The sequence below is a fragment of the Salminus brasiliensis genome, chromosome 17 (genome assembly GCF_030463535.1).
Source record: "Salminus brasiliensis chromosome 17, fSalBra1.hap2, whole genome shotgun sequence".
In the NCBI taxonomy this organism is placed as follows: domain Eukaryota; kingdom Metazoa; phylum Chordata; class Actinopteri; order Characiformes; family Bryconidae; genus Salminus; species Salminus brasiliensis.
The window spans coordinates 24,513,874-24,533,337 of NC_132894.1; the positions used below are offsets into that span (position 1 = coordinate 24,513,874).

The 19,464-nt window shown below is 37.6% G+C and overlaps 2 protein-coding genes across 2 annotated transcripts in view; both read left to right on the top strand.

Annotated features, from left to right (window-relative positions):
• The first annotated feature begins 2,899 nt into the window (after positions 1–2,899).
• gtf2a2 (general transcription factor IIA, 2) lies at positions 2,900–5,442 on the top strand. The gene is made up of 4 exons (XM_072660425.1): positions 2,900–3,105; positions 3,749–3,853; positions 4,138–4,264; positions 5,107–5,442. The coding sequence occupies exons 1-4, from the start codon at positions 3,034–3,036 to the stop codon at positions 5,130–5,132; spliced, it is 330 nt and encodes a 109-aa protein (XP_072516526.1). The 5' UTR covers positions 2,900–3,033; the 3' UTR covers positions 5,133–5,442.
• A 960-nt stretch (positions 5,443–6,402) lies between these two features.
• The window catches only part of trpm1a (transient receptor potential cation channel, subfamily M, member 1a), a 28,042-nt gene continuing 14,980 nt past the window's right edge, over positions 6,403–19,464 (top strand). Inside the window, exons 1-10 of the mRNA XM_072659751.1 lie at positions 6,403–6,599; positions 10,469–10,548; positions 10,962–11,151; positions 11,450–11,663; positions 11,913–12,037; positions 12,221–12,392; positions 12,849–13,023; positions 13,347–13,470; positions 18,792–18,864; positions 18,964–19,064. Coding sequence (XP_072515852.1) covers positions 6,510–6,599; positions 10,469–10,548; positions 10,962–11,151; positions 11,450–11,663; positions 11,913–12,037; positions 12,221–12,392; positions 12,849–13,023; positions 13,347–13,470; positions 18,792–18,864; positions 18,964–19,064 — 1,344 coding nt within the window. The 5' untranslated portion in view covers positions 6,403–6,509. The remainder of the gene's footprint in view (positions 6,600–10,468; positions 10,549–10,961; positions 11,152–11,449; positions 11,664–11,912; positions 12,038–12,220; positions 12,393–12,848; positions 13,024–13,346; positions 13,471–18,791; positions 18,865–18,963; positions 19,065–19,464) is intronic.

Below are 19,464 nucleotides of genomic sequence, written 5' to 3' on the forward strand. Positions count from 1 at the left end.
TACTCTTGTCTGTTTTACACAACATTTTATATGGTTTAAAATCTATTAAAGATTTTTGTAGCATTACAAGTATATAGCCTTGTGATGAGAAATCTAGTTCCCAGAGTAAATTGTAAATGGATATGTGAATGTGATGGCTACTGTAATGGTTATTCTAAGACCTTCACATTGTTCAGTTTGTTAATATACTCTCAGCAGGAGACAGTCAAATTATTGAGATAAACCATAACGTTTTACATAATGCTGTCCTGGTGAATGGCAAAACGGTGTCCTCTTGCACCTGTCTTGTTTTGAAAAGGGACTTGAATTACATGCTAATAGGAGGCGGGATGAACCCTATCTTCTAGGGTAGAGGTTGTAGGTCAAGGAGTAAATGTTCTGTGTGAATTCCAAAGGTCACAAAGGTCAGAAAACAACAGCATTCCACCACTCCCTCTGAGGCACTTCAACAGTGAAGCTGATACAGCATAGGGAAACTTTCACTGACCTTAAAACATTAAAACACCCCTTAATCCATTTTCTAAAATATTTTATGAACTCCACAGTATTGTCTGGCATTATAGTATTGAACTCTGCAGTAATGTCTGGCAGTATAGTATTGTTTTGCTCTACATAAGTTATTTCATTTAACAGTAGGCCTATTCTGTGCTGAAAACAGAAAGAACAGATATTGCAGCTTGTGAGGAAAAAAAGTATTTTCCATTTACCAACAGCTGTATAGCCTAGTCATTTAAGAGAACCTTTAAGCATTGAGATGTAATTTGTTGATATTAAATTATCCAACAAAAGTGAGGCACTAAATAAATGTTAAGATACTTAAGATGCCAGTGTGTAACTAGATAAATATATCAAACAGGAGGAAAAAGTCTAGCACTTGGATGAAACCTATGCTGCAGCGTTCATGTTTCTGATTTCTTCAGTAATTCAGTCTGACATAGTAATTAAATGAAGGAAGCAGCTCCCATTTCCGCTCGTCTCTCTGTATCCATCATCGTTTAAAAACTCGTCACCCTCCACTGCACAAAAAATACATGTGCAGGAGGAGATGAATAAGTTAAATGAACAGCATTATTTCAAGAAAGCAAGAAAGAACAGCACCATTGATCAATTTTAATAGTGTGCTTTTGTGTCAAGCTCTCACTTGGTGCATCCAAATAATTGCTTACCTGTTTTTGTCTCTATTTACAATATGCCTTATTTGCATTCCCCATTTGGAAAAAATGAAATCGTTGCATAGAAGTGTCATCTCAAATATCTCTCTAAACACTGTCATTTGTTAATAAAAACCATTTATAAATGGTATGGTATGGAATGTAGTGAGTAGTTTGCTAAAATTCTTCTGGGTGAAGATTTATTAGTGGATTTATTGTTGTGTAGGTGCTTATTCCGGCAACTCCTGGCAGCTTCATTTGTCTGTGTAAAAATGTTGCTTTCCTTATGAAAAAGTTGAACTGCTCTGTGAACCTTGAGCTTGCCTGTAGATGTGTGAACTGAGATAGTCTAAAGTCCTAAAAATGGGACTTTAACAGCTCTGAAAAGTTCAGATAAAGTGAACCCAAATCTATTGCTTTAAAATGATCAGATATGTTTTGTATGATTTGTACTGTGATCAATGTGTCATGCAAGCTACCTTATACAGTCCTTTAAAAAAAATCAAGAAAAATATAAATGTCCATTTTGACTTGTCATTTCACCTACAATTGATGTTTCCAAAAATAACAAGATAAACAAAGAACCATTACCAAACAATATAGCACTTTACTAAAAAAGAATTAACTTAATGATTTTGCATTACATATGTACGACTAATTAAACTAAATTGCCCTGCTTTACCAGTATTCACCCTAATGTTTTAAGACCCCTTTAGATGTTTAGATGTTTAGATGTTGTTGTGTATATGTAAATTTATGAAATGAGGTGGCCGATTTTAATGTTTAAAATTAATGTTTCTTCATCAGAGGCTCTAAGCGTTTCTAAGATTCTGCCTGTTTTCTATTTCATTCATTTAAAGTAGTGTAAAGGGCTTTTTCTTTAATATTTAATAAGGTATTCTGTTACACGACATTGCATGGGCATCATTTTGAAAAGTGATAAAATATGTCTAAAGATGTGTCCGACATTAACAATATTCACCCTGTGCTAAAACGCTGTCAATCCTTTAAAGGTTCAAATAATTAGGAGGAATTGCTAAGTATATGGCAAACTTGAAGCTCAAGCACAACTGATTTTGGTCCCGGTAACGTTACATTTAACGTTACATTTAGCATTGGTGTGCTTCCATCCAGTGGTCACCAGTAAGTATTGCTTCTGGACTGTTTAAACGCCCCACAGACCAAGAATTATGGAGTGTGAAACAGATTTATCTAAAGATCAAAAGACAGAGGGAGAACACACGTGCATACTTTACTTTTACATTTACTGGATTTCTGTACTAGCTACATAGTTTACGATAAGATACGTTAAGATCATACTTATTACATTACATTAGGATTATAGATGCAAACGCGTGTTTTTGTTTTTGTTTTTTTGCTTTTAATTAGTCTGTAAAGCATATAGCTACTATAATATTGTTCTTATTATTATTTTTATTGATGTTGTTAACTTGCCATTATGTGTGTTAGGAGGCCTAATAATCGTAATATCCATCATCGTTTAAAAACTCGTCACCCTCCACTGCACAAAAAATACATGTGCAGGAGGAGATGAATAAGTTAAATGAACAGCATTATTTCAAGAAAGCAAGAAAGAACAGCACCATTGATCCATTTTAATTAATCGTAAACTGTAATAATCGTAAACTACAGCATCTGATCAACCTTTTTTCTAAAAAAAACAAAAAAACAAAACGAAAATCTCAGCTGCTCTGCTTGTCCGCTGGGCTACCGCAGTTATTTGTCCTTGCGACTTTCCGTACCAAGATGCTTTCAGCGCTTGAGGAAGCAATCAGACGATACTGCACAGCTAGCTAAATACATCCACTGGCGGTAGTTGTCTATTAAAGAAGCCGAATTTGATTTTGCAAGAAAATACGCGATGGCATATCAGCTTTACCGAAATACGACGCTCGGAAACAGCCTTCAAGAGAGTCTCGACGAACTTATACAGGTAAAGATCGTCAGCGTTCGTCTTCGTTAAGACCACTAGCTAGGCTGTTTACGGTTAGCTTGTAGGCTAATAGGGAGGCTAATCGCTTACAAGCAAATGTGGTCATTCATAGTCGTTGTTTGTCCACTAGAATCAGTAGGTTAAATTTCCAGATTTGGATTATGTGTAAAAAGTTGCTGTTTTCATGAGGCTTTATAAAGGCTGTTCGCGAGAAACTTGATTTGTCTTTTAGCTGTAGCTAGCTACCTAGCTAGCTATATCTAGTAGCTTGATCGCTTAGTTAGTGGAGGGACCACTTAAGCATTTGTAACTACTTTGAATTTGTAAAATCTAACTTCCTTATTGCGCCATGGAAAACTGCTAAGTCGAACATTGGTGTAAAAAAAGGAATACGTTTGGACACAAAAGCCGATTAAATGAACAGCACTAGGATGCGTGATTCAGTCACCATGTAGCTAGCTAGCTAGTCTTTAGATGCCGGTTGAGTTCTTGGGATGTTTAAATCATGTGCCGTATTAGCTAGCTAGCTTTTTCGATAGAAAAGTGAGTATTCCTTTTTGGAAAGTCACAAAATCTAGCGGTGGACAGTATTTTGAAGCATTGTTTTTATTTCTGTTATAATGTCTCGTTACCTGTTACGTAGACTCAACAGATTACCCCACAATTAGCTCTCCAAGTATTGCTGCAATTCGACAAAGCCATCAACACTGCACTGGCCAACCGAGTTCGCAATAGAGTCAACTTTAAAGTAAGTATGAATACTATTCATTGTCCTGTTTCTCGTTGTTGTCAAAATCTGGGTGGGTTTTCCAAAAGCATCCAGACACAAAGATGATTCTTAAATAGAAGAGCAAACATCACACCAAACACTCTCTGTAACAGTTGATATGATCTTACCTTGCTTTTGGGAAATTAGGCCTGTCTTTAGGCCTTGACTTGAAGATGATCCATCAAATCAGTATTCATCAATACAATGTAGAACTAAAGACCTTCGATGTGACTAATTATTGCTTCTTTTTGTATGATTTGCAGGGTTCATTAAACACATACAGATTTTGTGACAATGTGTGGACGTTTGTTTTAAATGATGTTGAGTTTCGGGAAGTTACTGACCTAGTGAAGGTGGATAAAGTGAAGATTGTAGCCTGTGATGGGAAAAGTAAGTTTGTCTAAACCATGTTTTTCATTCTTGTTAATTTACAGTTTTGTTAATTTCTCCACCTTCAATTTCCAGCTACACATGCTTAAATGAATACAGGCACTTAACATTTGGAATCATACAAATGTGTAAAATATATTCATCGTGGTGATGGTAAAACTATTTAACTTTATGTAGTAGTACATAATATGGCGGCTGTTTTGGGTGGGCAGCATACTGTGTGTTAATCACTGTCACAATATTGGTATTTATAGAACGGGTTATGCAGATAAGCCTTCTAACCAGTCAGTGTTTGTGAGCATGTTTGCCCAAAGGTAATTAGGAGGAGAGACTAATGTAATTAGATCAGGAAAAGAGAGCTGTATTCATGCGTCTAATTTTATATATAATTAAACTAAAATCATAGTGTGCTCAAAGGTTCAGGTTCAGCTTCTGGAGGGTTGCATTTAAGTGTTTTGTAAAATGTAAAATATGTAGGTTTTATTTTAAATTAAAGTTTGTATTTAAAATGGTAAGACATTATCTATATCTAGTAATGATGGTTTAGTGACGCAATAGATTTGATTCTAGTTAGCTTGATGTGTTTTCTTGTCTTTCCAAAAGAAGCTGATTGAGATTTCAAGCTTATTCTGAAAAAGCCTGTAGAACTGTTCAGAACAGTTTAAGTTCTTCCTAATCTTACTCAAGTATGTGCTAATCAGTGCCTTGTTTCCTTGTGATCCATATTCAGTTGGACTGTGTGTTTCTATTTTGAGCTGTGATATGGCCTGATATGTTATTTGATGGTGCATTATGTGATTAAGTCTGGCTTGGGTTTTAAATGTCATTCCATTCTGTTGCAGACACCGGCTCTAATGCAGCAGAGTGAGAAGGAGAGCATCTGGACGGCAGGGATGAAAACGAAAGCGGAGTGCCAAGCTGACTAAGAAAGACTAGGAAGAAGGCCGGTCACACAGAGAGGACTGTGTACATATTATTTATTACAGGCGACAGCTCTCCGTCCTTCAAGTAATAGCCAGCACAGCACAAGGCTGAGAAGACAAGAGAAGGCCTTGGATGTGACCTTTTTTATGGATATATGGATATATATAAATATAATTTTTGTAGAAACATCAATGTTTTCTGTTTCAGTTTATTGCAGTTTAGCTTCAATCATTTAATAAACTTGTTTTAAAAGACCTCTTTTGTACTGCAAAATCACTTAAGTGTCAAATCTGGTGAAAGATGATTAACATGGCTGAGCAGCAAGTAAACCCTTGTGCCTCACGTGTTTAGGCCAGTGCGTCAGACTTATGTGCTGTTCTCTGACCAATTGTTGGCACTCTTATCTTTTTTTTGTGGGGATAAGTAATGAAAAACAGATCTTTGAGTATTAGTAGTAGATCCATTTTCACACATTGCATGAATTTGGGTTTTTTTTTGTATAAAGATATGCTTTTAAATAAGTTTTAAAATGGTTTTAGAGTCAAATGAATTTACAGTATTACATGGATTACAGTATTTATTTAATTAAGATTATTTGAATTGTTGCCCATGTGCAGTTAATCACCATTTAAAGTAATGGTTTTAGCACACGTGAGGGCATAAGTCCCTCTCCTGAACATATTGGTTCATACCTTTTAATGAATACATTCATAGTGAAATGCATGTGTTATGCCCAATAGCTAGGCTATGATAAGTTAAGTATCCAAGGAAATAGTAAAAATTTATCATACAAGTATAATCTCTGCTGTTTCCACAACCCCCATCAACTTCAAACGTGACATGCTTTGGTAATCCCATGCATTTCTCTCTCTTAATGCAGCACAAGTCACGGCCTGACTGCACTATTATTAAGCATTAAAGCCATTTTGGGTTTGACTTTTAGCAAAGTAGATTTACCTTCAATCACCATTTATTAAATCTCCTGCATTATACAGCAATCGTCCGTAGGACTGACTCCATTAAGCCTGATTACAAACACACATGCAGAACGAGAGGGAAGGGGTCCGTGTCAGCATCATGCTGTTTACAGCTTTATGTGCGCATCTCAATCTCCCTCGCCACTTTAGCTGCACTCTGTTACTCAAGGCAGCATTAGGAGTATTTCATCGTTGCTGATTCCATGTACTGTCTGCTGGAGAATCCTCTGAATCAGGCTGAATCCTGATTGGGGCTCTGCCATGCTAAGATGCATCGAAGCTGAGAGGAGACCACCACAAGCCCTTGGACAGACCGATGAGGAGAGGCCAGTGGTCTGCTAGCCATGGAGAACAAAAACATTGGTGTGAAGAGGGTCAAAGAGGGCTCCTTCAAGCGTTCCTCCATCAAACGCACATCATCTGGTTCTCAGAAGGTAAGGATCACTAGAGCTCAAAATGTAACCTTGTCTTAACGCAGTAAATCTGCCTGCTTGTACTTCAAGACATGATGGTCTTTGGTTTTTCGGAGGTTTTGCGAACGACAAAATTCACCAGTGAAACAGAAATGCCACATTCTTTAAGGGTCTTCAACAGTTCTACATAGAAACTCAAAAAATCCACCTTTTTATCTTTTGCATTATGTTAAAAGGGCAGTACAAACAACAATTATATGTTTTAGAACTTTTAGAAGCGTGTTCAATGCAGAGGATGTGAATTCATTTCCTTTAGAAAATCAAAACCACATCATTCAAACCCTAAGGTCCTCATATTTTTGCACAAGAGTGAGGGTAGGTGTTTTTTTTAATGCACACATATACTCTAGAAAAAATAGTTATTTCAACATTGTTTCTTTAATCTTTAGTAATGGCTCTGTAAAGAGCAGCTGTCTATACAGCTTAATGCCTTCGTTCCTCCTAATACTCACTCTCATGTGATTAATACAGAGAGAGAGCTATAGACAGAACTAAAACAAACACTTCACTATAACTGAAGATTTGTGATACTACCCTTAAAAAGTGTAGATGACCATGGCTGAGCTGAAAATTTGTTTAGTTATGGATGCTGTCTTCAGATCAGTTCAGATTTATTTGCATAGCATGTTTTGTAGCTGCCGCAGTTAAGTAAAGGCAACAGTTTTGCATTAACTGACGTAATGTAATTGAACAATTGACTCACCAGCAACCTGACATCAAGCCAATTAAGTATACTTTTGACTAATGGAAGACAAAACTGCAGTCAATGGCTGCACAAGTTCTGGCAAAACATCTAAAGTGAGGCAGCTCAGCATTTGGTGATGTTCATGGGTTGCAGACTTCAGGCAGTCATTGACTGCCAATGAATTGTATCTACTTATGTTAGTAAGTTATGTTAGTTTGTCTCGTTACTTTTCAGCCTGTAAAATGTAACAATATTTTGTTAGACCACTAAATTAAAGCTGCCCCAAAAAGCCAATTTAAGTATTATTTGGAGGTGTTGAGTTTAACAGTGTGACGTTAGCCATCTTAATGGTAAGGTTTACTAACCTTACTAACCTAACCATAATTTTCGTCTCCTCTTGGTCCTAGCTGCACCTGAAACAAATTCTAAGGTACAAACATTGGAAACCAGAGGTGGCATTGACAGTCTTGGAGCCCTTAAGGCCTTTGTTTAATAGGGCCCATCAAAGAGCCTCGTAAAAATAACATTTGAGGTGAACTGGTTATTTCTCATCCAGCTGTGTGAATCACATGAATTCAATACATTCATGAATTGAGTTCATTAAGAGCCCCTGACACAGACACATGCATGTTCCCCACCACAACCCTTTCAGAGCTCAGACTAATCTTAAAAATGTGGTCATGTGATTTCCTGTTTTTTCCCATCTACACGAGGCCCTGAAGGGATGTTGACAGATTTGTCTTAAGTGGAAATGAACATGTAACCAATCTAATAAGAATACTTAATTAAAGTAATAATAATTAATTTATTGGGAACACAACTTAATTGAGTGTACTATTGTCTTTTGTGTTTTACAATTCCCCTCAAAAGTATTTTCCCTCACTACAAATGTTGCTCATTGTTTTCGATTTGGCTAAGAAAGTGATTTGCTTACGTGCAGGGGATAATCTGTAGAGTTAAGCTTCTAATAGGAAGTCTATGTAGCTAGTGCTAGTTCACGGGACTTTTGCTAATTCAATAATTTTATGAAAAGGCTCAGACACTGCATTGTACTGTGTACCACGTTGCACTTTCCTTTTCTTTTTTTTTTTTTTAGCTCATTTACATGCTGAGTCAAACCAGATTGCTTGTATGCTTCATTTATGAACCTGTGGCCATGCATGTTTCCTAAATGAGTATGTTGTGGTACTTTCATTTTAAAATACAAAGTCTAACACTGCATTGGTGTTGAATTACATTTCAGTACTATTTGGAGGTGTTGACTTTATCAGTGTGATGGTTACAGTTTAAAAACTGAAACACCTTTGGTATGCTTGGGACATTGTCTAAAATGTTTTTGGCTCTTCTAGCTTTTCTTATTCCTTCTAAAATAGTTTTATTCTCTGTATGATGGTATTCATTCATGGTTCATTTCTTTAAACCCATCCTAAATAGGTTTTTCAACCCAAAATGTTAGAGATCTTAAAGCCTTACTTCTCTTTAGTGTTGTGGAAATCTGCATTTATGAAAGCAAACTAATCAGGATTCCGGTGTTCTAAATGACTCAGGGCCAAAAGTCATCAGAAGCATGGCTGTCGACAGATGTTGAATACATATTCCATGATGAATTTGAAACACAAACAGATGTTGGCTCAGTGAAACTGTTTCATGAATACAGTCTTTTAGTGAGCATTATATAAAGGTCCCTATTAGGCAGATGTGGTCAGGGGTTTATCAGTTGTTCCTCTTTGTTGCTTTCAAGAAATCAGTTTACTTTATTTAATTACTAGTTTATTAACATAAAATGAACCACATTCTTTAACATAAAAAAACGTTTTTGACTTGGATAGAACTGATGAACGTATGTATTGGTTACCTAGTTGCCTATTATCAAATGTTGAAAAAGTACAGTAATTATAACTGAATGAAAGTATAAGTAATAGTCTGACATATGTATAAGTGAAAGTATGAAGTGATTTTCTTTTAAAATAATGCTTAGGTACAAGTTTTAGAAAAGCACAATTACTCACATATGTTCCACTCCTGCTTGTAAACTCAGCTATGTAGCAATCTAAAGGGCTCTTCAAAAATTTATATAGACATTGACACATTCCACATGGTCATTTCCTTCATTTGAGTCACTAATGATTGCCACCAATTGTTTGGGTGAAAGAACTAGAGGAAAACGCTATGGTACCATGGTACCATGGTTGCCATCCAAGTAGATTTGTGGCTCCTTAACTTCTGAATGGGCTTGAATAGGGAGGTGTGGGGCTCTGAGTAGGTCATGAGGTTCTCAAAGGATTATCTTCAGCAGTGATCATGGGACTTGAGGCTGAGGCCAGCTCACATGGTCCTCATGAGAGATGCATAAAGGCAGTGGTGGTGTGTGAGGACCACAGGGTTTGGAAGAAAGAGCAGGGTTGCAAGGTTCAGCTTCATCATGTTCTTTGCAGATTTCACAAAGGGTAAGTCTCTAGCTTCGACCCTTTTTGTGGCAATTTAAAAATATTATTTTAAAAATATTACAGATAATTGGTGGAGTTTATCAAAGCTTGACCGTTCCTGTAAAGGGAATTTAAGCTGTTTTTCATTATTTCTGCACTATTGATGTTACAAATATGCCACATTTCTACTGGGTTTCATCATCTTAAAAACAAATCTAAATGACTGGCATCTAAGCTTTGCAAAAACAATAATTTTCCTGTGAGGCAACAATTTGGGAATACAAAGTAAATACATAAATACAAAAATGATAGTGACGATATGTGTGTGTGTGTGTGTTTGTGTGTGAGAGAGAGAGAGAGAAAAAAAAAAAAAAGAAAAAAGAAGGATGGTAATCTGCACGTGAGTTTAATCTGCCATTATCTAGAATGAGCAAATTCTGCAGGAAATGCCAAATTAATCACTACATTATAATTCACTGCTTCTTAACATGTGCACAGATTTATTTTTCCCTGCTTATTGTGCTGTTTTATGCTGGTGGATTTGTTGATTCTGAGGATTACAGGTGAGATAAGGGGATAAATAACATGGATCCAAACAAAAAAAGATTTCCCTTGCAACAGGCATACAGAGAACAGTGAAGACAGAACATACACAAGTTAATCCATTATTTTAAATGTGTCTGTGTGTGTGTGTGTGTGTGTATGTGTGTGCTCTACAGGCTCAGAAGGCATGGATTGAGCGGACGTTTCAGAAGAGGGAGTGTATTTATGTATTTCCCAGCAGCAAAGAACCCAACAAGTCAGTATCTTCTTTCATCTGTTGTATTCCAATTTTTTTATTGAGTAAACACAGCACACGTTTCATGTCCACAATGCTAACATCACACTGTACCAGTGTGCAGCACCCTGGAAGTGATCTTGCTCTGGTCTCTAATATAAATATAAATTCTCCATGGTGCCTAATATTTGTGGGAGACATGGCAGAATTAAAACATTAAAAGCTAAATCCTGCTGTACTGTAGAGCTGTAATCTCTCTCATAAATCCTCCTGAAATATATACATGCTCCAGAGTAGCTGAAGCTGCCCCAGTTTGCGTTATGTCCGCTCCATTGACGCATAATTTTTTTGTGTGTAAAGAACCTGAATTTGTTGTTGAAATGTTGTATGCGCTAAAATACAATTCCTCTCTTTTCCATACTTGGCTTTTGTAGGTGCAGTTGTGGTCAGCTGGTAAACCAACATGCAGCCATTCCTCCAAGTGCCACCAGTAAGAGTGCGGAGGAGGGTCAGCATGAGCCTCCACAGGAGAGATGGTCTGTTTTGAAGCACACACAGCTCTTGCCTACCGATGCCTTTGGTACTATTGAGTTTCAAGGAGGAGGGCATGCAAACAAAGCCATGGTATTGCTCCATCACTGAAACCCTTAAATATTACAAGTATTACTCACTATTATTTCTTTTTTTCATCTTTGTACCTTAGAATTAAGCAGGATGCTTTTCCCATATGCCATCAGACTGATATGTAAATAATTGGTGAACTTAATGCTGATACAATAATTAAAGGAGCAAAATTAATTTCATATTCCATAATGTGGGCCCTTTAAACAGCAGTAGCAGTAGGTTAGCATGGTGTATGGTTATAAAATTAGCTTTGGTTCTCTCTGTTTCCCTCTCCCCCCTCCCTTTCACACTCTCTCAGTACATCCGTGTGTGTTATGACACTAAGCCTGATAACCTGCTTCATCTGATGGTTAAAGACTGGCAGCTCGAGCTGCCCACTCTGCTCATCTCAGTGCATGGTGGTCTGCAGAATTTCGACCTGCAGCCCAAACTCAAACAGGTGTTTGGGAAAGGCTTGATCAAAGCAGCTGTTACCACTGGAGCTTGGATTTTCACAGGAGGAGTCAGCACTGGTGAGTTCTGTTATACATTCTAGGAATTTGCTGTCGTATATCGAGTTTATTTGCTTGGTTTGGCCAATAAATTACATAAGTAACATAAATACATAGAAACTGTGCTTTAAAATGAAAATATTTATAGCATATTTAGCTCTGTGTCCTGCACAGGATTTTCACTTACAAAATCTACAAAACACATATTTTGAGTCATAAATAAGCCCTGCAAAGTTTAAACTGCATTTTTTTGTTGTTGTAACTGGGCAGGTGTGATCCGCCATGTAGGAGATGCGCTAAAAGACCATTCCTCAAAGTCACGTGGCAGGGTCTGCGCTATTGGCATCGCACCCTGGGGAATTGTGGAAAATAAAGAGGATCTAATTGGTCGAGATGTAAGTTTATACTAAAAACTAAAAACAGCTTTTACGAAGCTGGCCCAAATAAAATTTTACACTTTGAATTCAAAGAAACCCACACTTTATTAGAGAGATTTTGGCCAATGGTATCTACTTATGTCTTTTGCATTATGTACTTTTTAAAAGATGTAGCACAACTCTGTCTGTATGCATTTTCAGGTAACTCGGCCATACCAGACCATGTCCAACCCTCTCAGCAAGCTCTCAGTGCTTAATAGCAGCCACTCTCACTTTATTCTGGCTGACAATGGCACTCACGGCAAGTATGGTGCCGAGGTCCGCCTTCGCCGACAGCTGGAGAAACACATCTCTTTGCAGAAAATAAACACACGTAAGTGATGATCCTGATTTTTTAAGAGAACCGCTTTAGTTCCACCAGGGACCTTTCAATAGATGATTTTGTGAAGCATGATTCCGTGCATGTGTAAAGAACCTTTGTGAGAATATAGACTGTAATCTTACCAAAAAAGGTAGACACGTAGCTTGTAAGGTAAATTCTAGTCTGTGGCATCTGTGATTGGTGGATTGTGCTGGATAGTCCTTTCTGTGACCTCCTGGGTTTCCCTTTGTCATCCTATGCCTGGAGCTCCTGATGAGGCAGGGACAGCAAAGGGAGGCCCAGCTGTCATCCCATACTGCATTCAAAATACATCCACTTAACCATGTTACCATGTACCATAAAACACCAAGATCTGGTCCATAATACATGTATTATATATGATCTGGTACTATAGATTTTCCAAAAGCCATATGTATGATGTGTAAATGTGCCTGTGTGCTTACATAGGTCTTGGTCAAGGGGTTCCCTTGGTGTGTTTAATTCTGGAAGGGGGACCCAATGTCATCACCATTGTTCTTGAGAGCCTCAGAGAAGATCCCCCAGTGCCAGTTGTGGTGTGTGATGGTAGTGGCAGAGCTTCAGACATCATCTCATTCGCCCACAAATACACAGAGGAAGATGGGTAAGCCATTCATGAAATAAGAACACAACTCAACCTCACCAATGGCATAACTACTGGTACAAGCAGTGCAATCACACTGGGGCTCCCTATATTTCTGCTTACACAACTTTATTCCCATGACTTGAAAGAAAGAGATGTAGTAATAAAAAGTAAACAAGCAAATTACATTTTTAGATCAGATTTTTTATGGAGGACCATTAATAATTTTTTGCACTGGGGCCTGTAAGGGACCCATTACCTCACCACTGTACCTTGTTGTTGACGCAGAAAAACTGCCTTTCTTTCTAATGACATGCTCTCATTTTGTTCCTGGCTGGGTGCAGGCTGGTCAATGAGGGTGTTAGAGACCAACTACTGGTGACTATTCAGAAAACCTTCAACTATAACCGCAATCAGGCCCAGCAGATCTACCTAATGGTGATGGAATGCATGAAGAAGAGAGAACTGGTAAGTGAAGAAAAGGAGGACAGTAGACCTTAATGGCCATTATGACCAGTCCTGGCCATTATGACCAGTCCAATATTTGTTTATGTTGAAGACAGCATTTACTTGTTGTATTCAGCTATGTCTGTAGACATCACAATAAACATTACCTTCATTCACATGTTGTTTCATTGTCATTCTGCAGCCACATTTCACTCCTTATTATACAATGTATCATAAATCACAATCTGCATCTGCAACATCATCATTTCCCCAGTGGAGCCCCTTCATATGTTAGAGAAAGAGAATATCCTGCCTCATGTTCTCACAGTTTGCTGTATATGTTAACAACAAATTGCTAGGACTGCATCCTCTAGTTACAAAAGTGAGCAAAGCATCATATTACCTTCATATGTATTATTTCCCAAAACATGAGAAATATCAAGATTATCAAGTTTACAGGAAAAAACAAAAAACACACCTAGCAATTAGGCTAGATTAGAAAATGTAATATAAGCTAGATACACTGATGTAGTACTATTTCCACCATAATCTTAACTTAAAGCCTTAAAGGCTTTAGAAATATTTGACTCTAAGAATATCTTAACATATTCTCATGTACTCATTAGGGAGGAACAATAGGTCATTTTCTCGCTGTCTATAATTCATGTCCCAACAACATAATACACTTAGTGTGGGATGCCCATGAGCACTTCCACTTTCCTTTACAGAAGAAAACAGTAGGCTACTGTGCAAAAGAGGATGAAATTTGGTTACCTATTAAAATGTTTTGAGGCCTCTGAAACATCAGTGTTATTATGAAATAATAAATTATCTTAAATAGTTATTAAATTACATATTGATAACATATAACACATGAAATACATTAAAAGTAACTTTTACTGATAGTTACTGGTATGTTGGTTAAAACACAAGTTTGGCCCTAACTTCTCTGTGCTCTCCAAATACTGTATGCATTTGTTGATGTATCAGTCTCCTCATGCTTTAGCAGAGCTCAATAACACTGAGATCATTGAATGATGATCACAGTGATTTACCAGTCTGCTTGTGCTCATACATTATCTACTGAGGTAGATAACGGACCATTGCAGTAATTTATTAATCTACTCATGCTTTAGCAGAGCTCAATAAAAGTTTAAAAGAGAAATTAACTAAACTAATTAAACTAATCAGGACTGGGTTTCACAAATGGACCTAGGCACAAAGAAATAACATTTTACAGTAAGGGTACATAAAATTAACTCATCTATTATGTCATGAGTGAGTAATCAATTTCTACACAATTTCTATACGTCACCATGAATGTGCATAAAGTAAGAATGTCTCATGAATGCTTTAATGTAGAAGTAATATATTAATTCACATAATAGTTCATGTATAAATATCAAGATCTAAAATCTATGTTCATACAGATATTTATGGTAGTGATCAGGTAAATTGTGTTAAACACTGACCACCCTACACTTTATAGAACAAGAATGTTAGGCATTACTAAATCATTACATCTGCAAGAGTTCATGATATTTGCAGCCTTCAAATTTCTTTCATACAGTTGTGTTGATGATGAAATTATAGAGAAAATAAGTTATTAATTAAGTAACACTTCTTAATTACTTTAAATCTGAACAGTGTACATGGAGGAACTGGAATCATGTAACACATAGCAATCTTTAAAAAATAATAACATAATCAAATAAAAGAAATAAAAAAAACAGCAAAAGCACAGAACTGTTTAAGTCCAGCTAGGAGTCCAGTAAATGTCCAGCTAGGATTTCTTCTTCCTTTTTTTACTTTGAAAAATCAGCCAACAGTCAACCAACAGTTAACCAAGCCTGGCCTTAGCTGAGCTGTATCTCCCCTCAATGCAACAGCTTAACCCTTTCCTTCCCTGAAAAACCCAGGCTCGAGCTGTAGTCTAAACACTTGTCACTTGTGTTTAAACAGGCCGACCCACTCCCAAACTAAATGTACCTTTGTCCTCAGGGTCTTCATGCCACCTCTACAAAGTATCGGTCCACTGAGTTCACCAATGAGATTTTAGCTAGGTTTTATCTATGACCCGTTTACCACCAAATCGATCATCTTGACATATCCTGAGGATATCTAGCGTTGACACATATACAAGAAGACTCAGCATATGGCTTTCGACATTCTTTCCCATGCACTCAAGTGTGTTTGTAACTTTCTTGGAAAACCAATACCACAATTAATCAAACGTGTATAGTGCTTTAAAATACTTTTAGATAAGACAACCAAATTCACTATTTGTGAGGGAGCAAAGAGGGTTAAGAACTCAAGGGCCCAACAGTGGCAGTGTGCTGATCCCGGTCATTAATAGCCCTGTACTAAAAATTAGTATAACACAATACACTATTCCCTGGTCTCACAAACAGGCCATATATTTTAAATGTACATACAAATCACATATATTCAAAGTGTAATTTTTTTCCCCCTGTTTGTTACATAAAGTATACAAACAGTAATTGTGCTTTACATTGTGCAGAAGAGTGTCTTTGTAGGGAAAATGACTCGTTAACACCTAGAAAATCACCAAAACATGTGCACATGGCCAAAATTTTGGTACCCCTCGGTTAATGAAACAAAAACCCACAATGGTCACAGAAATAACCTGAATCTCACAAAAGTAATAATAAATAAAATTATCTGAAATATATGACCAAATGAAAATCCAACATTGATTTTAAACCAATGCTTCAAAAGAATCATTTTATAAAATGAAACTCATTAAATAGGCCTGGGCAAAATTATGGTACCCCTGAAAATAATGTGACCAATAGGACATGTTAAATCAAGGTGTGTCCATTAATTAGCATCACAGGTGTCTCCAATCTTGTAATCAGTCAGTGGGCCTATATATAGGGCTACAGGTAGTCACTGTGCTGTTTGGTGACATGATGTGTACCACACTCAACATGGACCAGAGGAAGCAAAGGAAAGAGTTGTCTCAGGAGAATAGAAAGAAGATTATAGACAAGCATGTTAAAGGTAAAGGTTATAAGACCATCTCCAAGCAGCTTGATGTTCCTGTGACTACAGTTGCACATATTATTGAGAAATTTAAGATCCATGGGACTGTAGCTAACCTCCCTGTACGTGGCTGAAGGAGGAAAAGTGATGACAAATTAAAGAGACGGATAATACAAATGGTAACAAAAGAGCCCAGAAAAACTTCTAAAGAGATTAAAGGTGAACTTCAAGCTCAAGGAGTGTCATATCAGTGTCAGATCGCTGTTGTTTAAGCCAAAGTGCTCCATTGTCATGCTGAAAGACCCAGCCACGTTTCAATGCCCTTGCTGATAGAAGGAGGTTTGCACTCAAAATCTCACAATACATTCATTCTTTCATGTACACGGACCAGTCGTCCTAGTCCCTTTGCAGAGAAACAGCCCCAAAGCATGATGTTGCCACCCCCGTGCTTCACAGTTGGTATGGTGTTCTTTGGATGCAACTCAGCATTCACTCTCCTCCAAACACAACAAGTTGTGTTTGTACCAAACAGTTCTACTTTGGTTTCATCTGACCATAAGTCATTCTCCCAATACTCTTCTGGAACATCCAAATGCTCTCTAGCAAACTTCAGACGCGCCCGGATATGTACTGGCTTAAGCAGGGGAACACGTCTGGCACTGCAAGATCTGAGTTCCTGGCGGCGTAGTGTTACTGACGGTAGCCTTTGTCCCAGCTTTCTGCAGGTCATTCACTAGGTCCCCCCATGTGGTTCTGGGATTTTTGCTCACCATTCTTGTGATCATTTTGACCCCACGGGCTGAGATCTTGCGTGGAGCCCCTGATCGAGGGAGATTTGCAGTGGTCTTGTAGGTCTCCCATTTTCTGATTATTGCTCCCACAGTAGATTTCTTCACACCAAGCTGCTTGCCTATTGCAGTTCAGTCTTCCCAGCCTGGTGCAGGTCTACAATTTTGTTTCTGGTGTCCTTCGACAGCTCTTTGGTCTTCACCATAGTGGAGTTTGGAGTGTGACTGTTTGAGGTCTCACTACTGTTTAAGATGGTCTTAACACACTTTTTGTATGAGCCCAGCATAGTGAGCTTTAGGTCTACTATGCTTTAGCAAGAACTTGTGTTAGTAAAGAATCTGTTAAGTCTGTTTAACATGATTTAAAACATAATCAGAGAAAGATACTCAAATCACATCATATTACATGCTTTGTATCCTTACAAGCTTGTTTGATATGTAATCTTGTCTAAGGGTCTAGTCTTCTGTCTTTGTGAGAAATATTGTTTTTAACATTAATTAACATGTATTACCAATAACTATTTACCATTACATCATTACCCATAACCACCAGTTAATTATAATACAAGCAAGTGTGTTCCCAAAATTGTTGTGTCCTATTAATATAGACATGCGTCTATTATTTGCACAGATATGAGATTTCATTGGTGTGGAAGGTCCAGCAGAATACACATGACTACAGTCTATTTTAAGTGAGGTTAAGAGAATGAAATAACAAAATTTGGGGAATAGGAACTTTAGCCTGTAGCCATTCCTCCCTAATCTAATTCCATTTCTACCTTGTCCACATGTCTATGACAAGTCTGCCCAACACTCCACCATCCTGTCACTTCCCCTTTAACCCAGCCATCTATCATTCCTGGCTCCACACATCAAAGGGGGGCATGGCTTCCTACCACAAAGCAAAAGTTCTCCACCCAAGTTCTCCCCCATCTCTCACAGTCCTCTCAAATCATCATAAACTGAAGGTATATAACAAACTGCTATATGGTAACTATGTAATTTCTGCATGTTTTGACTTCATGGTGTACATTTACGTTTATGGCATTTAGCTAATGCTCTAATCCAGAGCAATTTACAAGGTTACTCGTATTACAGAGGTGGGCCAATGTAGTGTTAGGAGTCTTGCCCAAATATTCTTATTGGTGTAGCACAGCATAGCCACCCAGACCGGTAATCGAACCCCAGTCTCCCACATGGTGTGGTAACTCACTGGCAGGTAGTGGTGTTATCTGTTGCGCCACCCCAACCACCGTAAATAAGCTTTATTAAAGAGCTTTATTAAAACATCTGCTGATTTAGTGCAGGATATGTTTACACATGTAGATTACAGTTTAGATTCTCTGCCCGAGCCTGAGATTTCCCACCACTTTTCCTTGGGTCCTGTAAGGTCAGGCTCAAGAATTGTTTTTAATGCTATGTTTTCATTGTATATGAAGCTATGGTGTGATAATCACAATATAGCAAAGTAAGTGTTTTTAGTATCCTGAGTCTATATGTGCTTGGGCTCCACTTCATATTTGTCCCACTTACAACCTTTGCTCTTAGATCACAGTATTCCGAATGGGCTCTGAGGGACAGCAGGACATTGAAATGGCCATCTTAACAGCTCTACTAAAAGGTAAAATACCTGAAGCATACTGGATGCTAATGTGCTATTCTTCTTATTATTATTATTCTTTAATAATTTGAATAATTTTGTATGCCTCCTTTTTTCAAGGTACAAATGCTTCAGCTCCTGACCAGCTGAGTTTGGCTCTGGCTTGGAACCGTGTTGACATTGCTCGGAGTCAGATTTTTGTTCATGGCCAGCACTGGCCTGTGGGTAATCAAGAGCTAAAACATACACACACATCTTGTACTAGTATTATTAATACTATTATTACTGCAGTTGATGATACAATAGAAAACAATCCCAGCAACAGAAAATCAGTGTATGAGTATTAGGGGGAAAAATGTCATATCCTTTCAGTAGAATGATGAAATTTCACGAAAACAGGCATTCTAGACTTGAGTCTAGAAACAATACTTCTGTTTAACTTACGGTTTAGGTTTACAAGTTGTTGAAACAATTTCTTTGAGATTCTGGTCCATGTTCACATGATTGCGGCATATAATTCCTGCTGAATTTTCAAATGCACTTTAATGCTGCCAATGTTCCATTCGACCTGTTCTGATTAAGATTTAGCTTCGTTGACTGGGACGGCCCTGAAGAACACTG

Coding starts and splice junctions, on each gene's coding strand:
- gtf2a2 (XM_072660425.1), top strand. CDS start 3,034: ATGGCATATCAGCTTTACCGAAATACGACGCTCGGAAACAGCCTTCAA. Junction 3,106..3,748: donor GTCTCGACGAACTTATACAG/GTAAAGATCGTC, acceptor CCTGTTACGTAG/ACTCAACAGATTACCCCACA. Junction 3,854..4,137: donor GCAATAGAGTCAACTTTAAA/GTAAGTATGAAT, acceptor TATGATTTGCAG/GGTTCATTAAACACATACAG.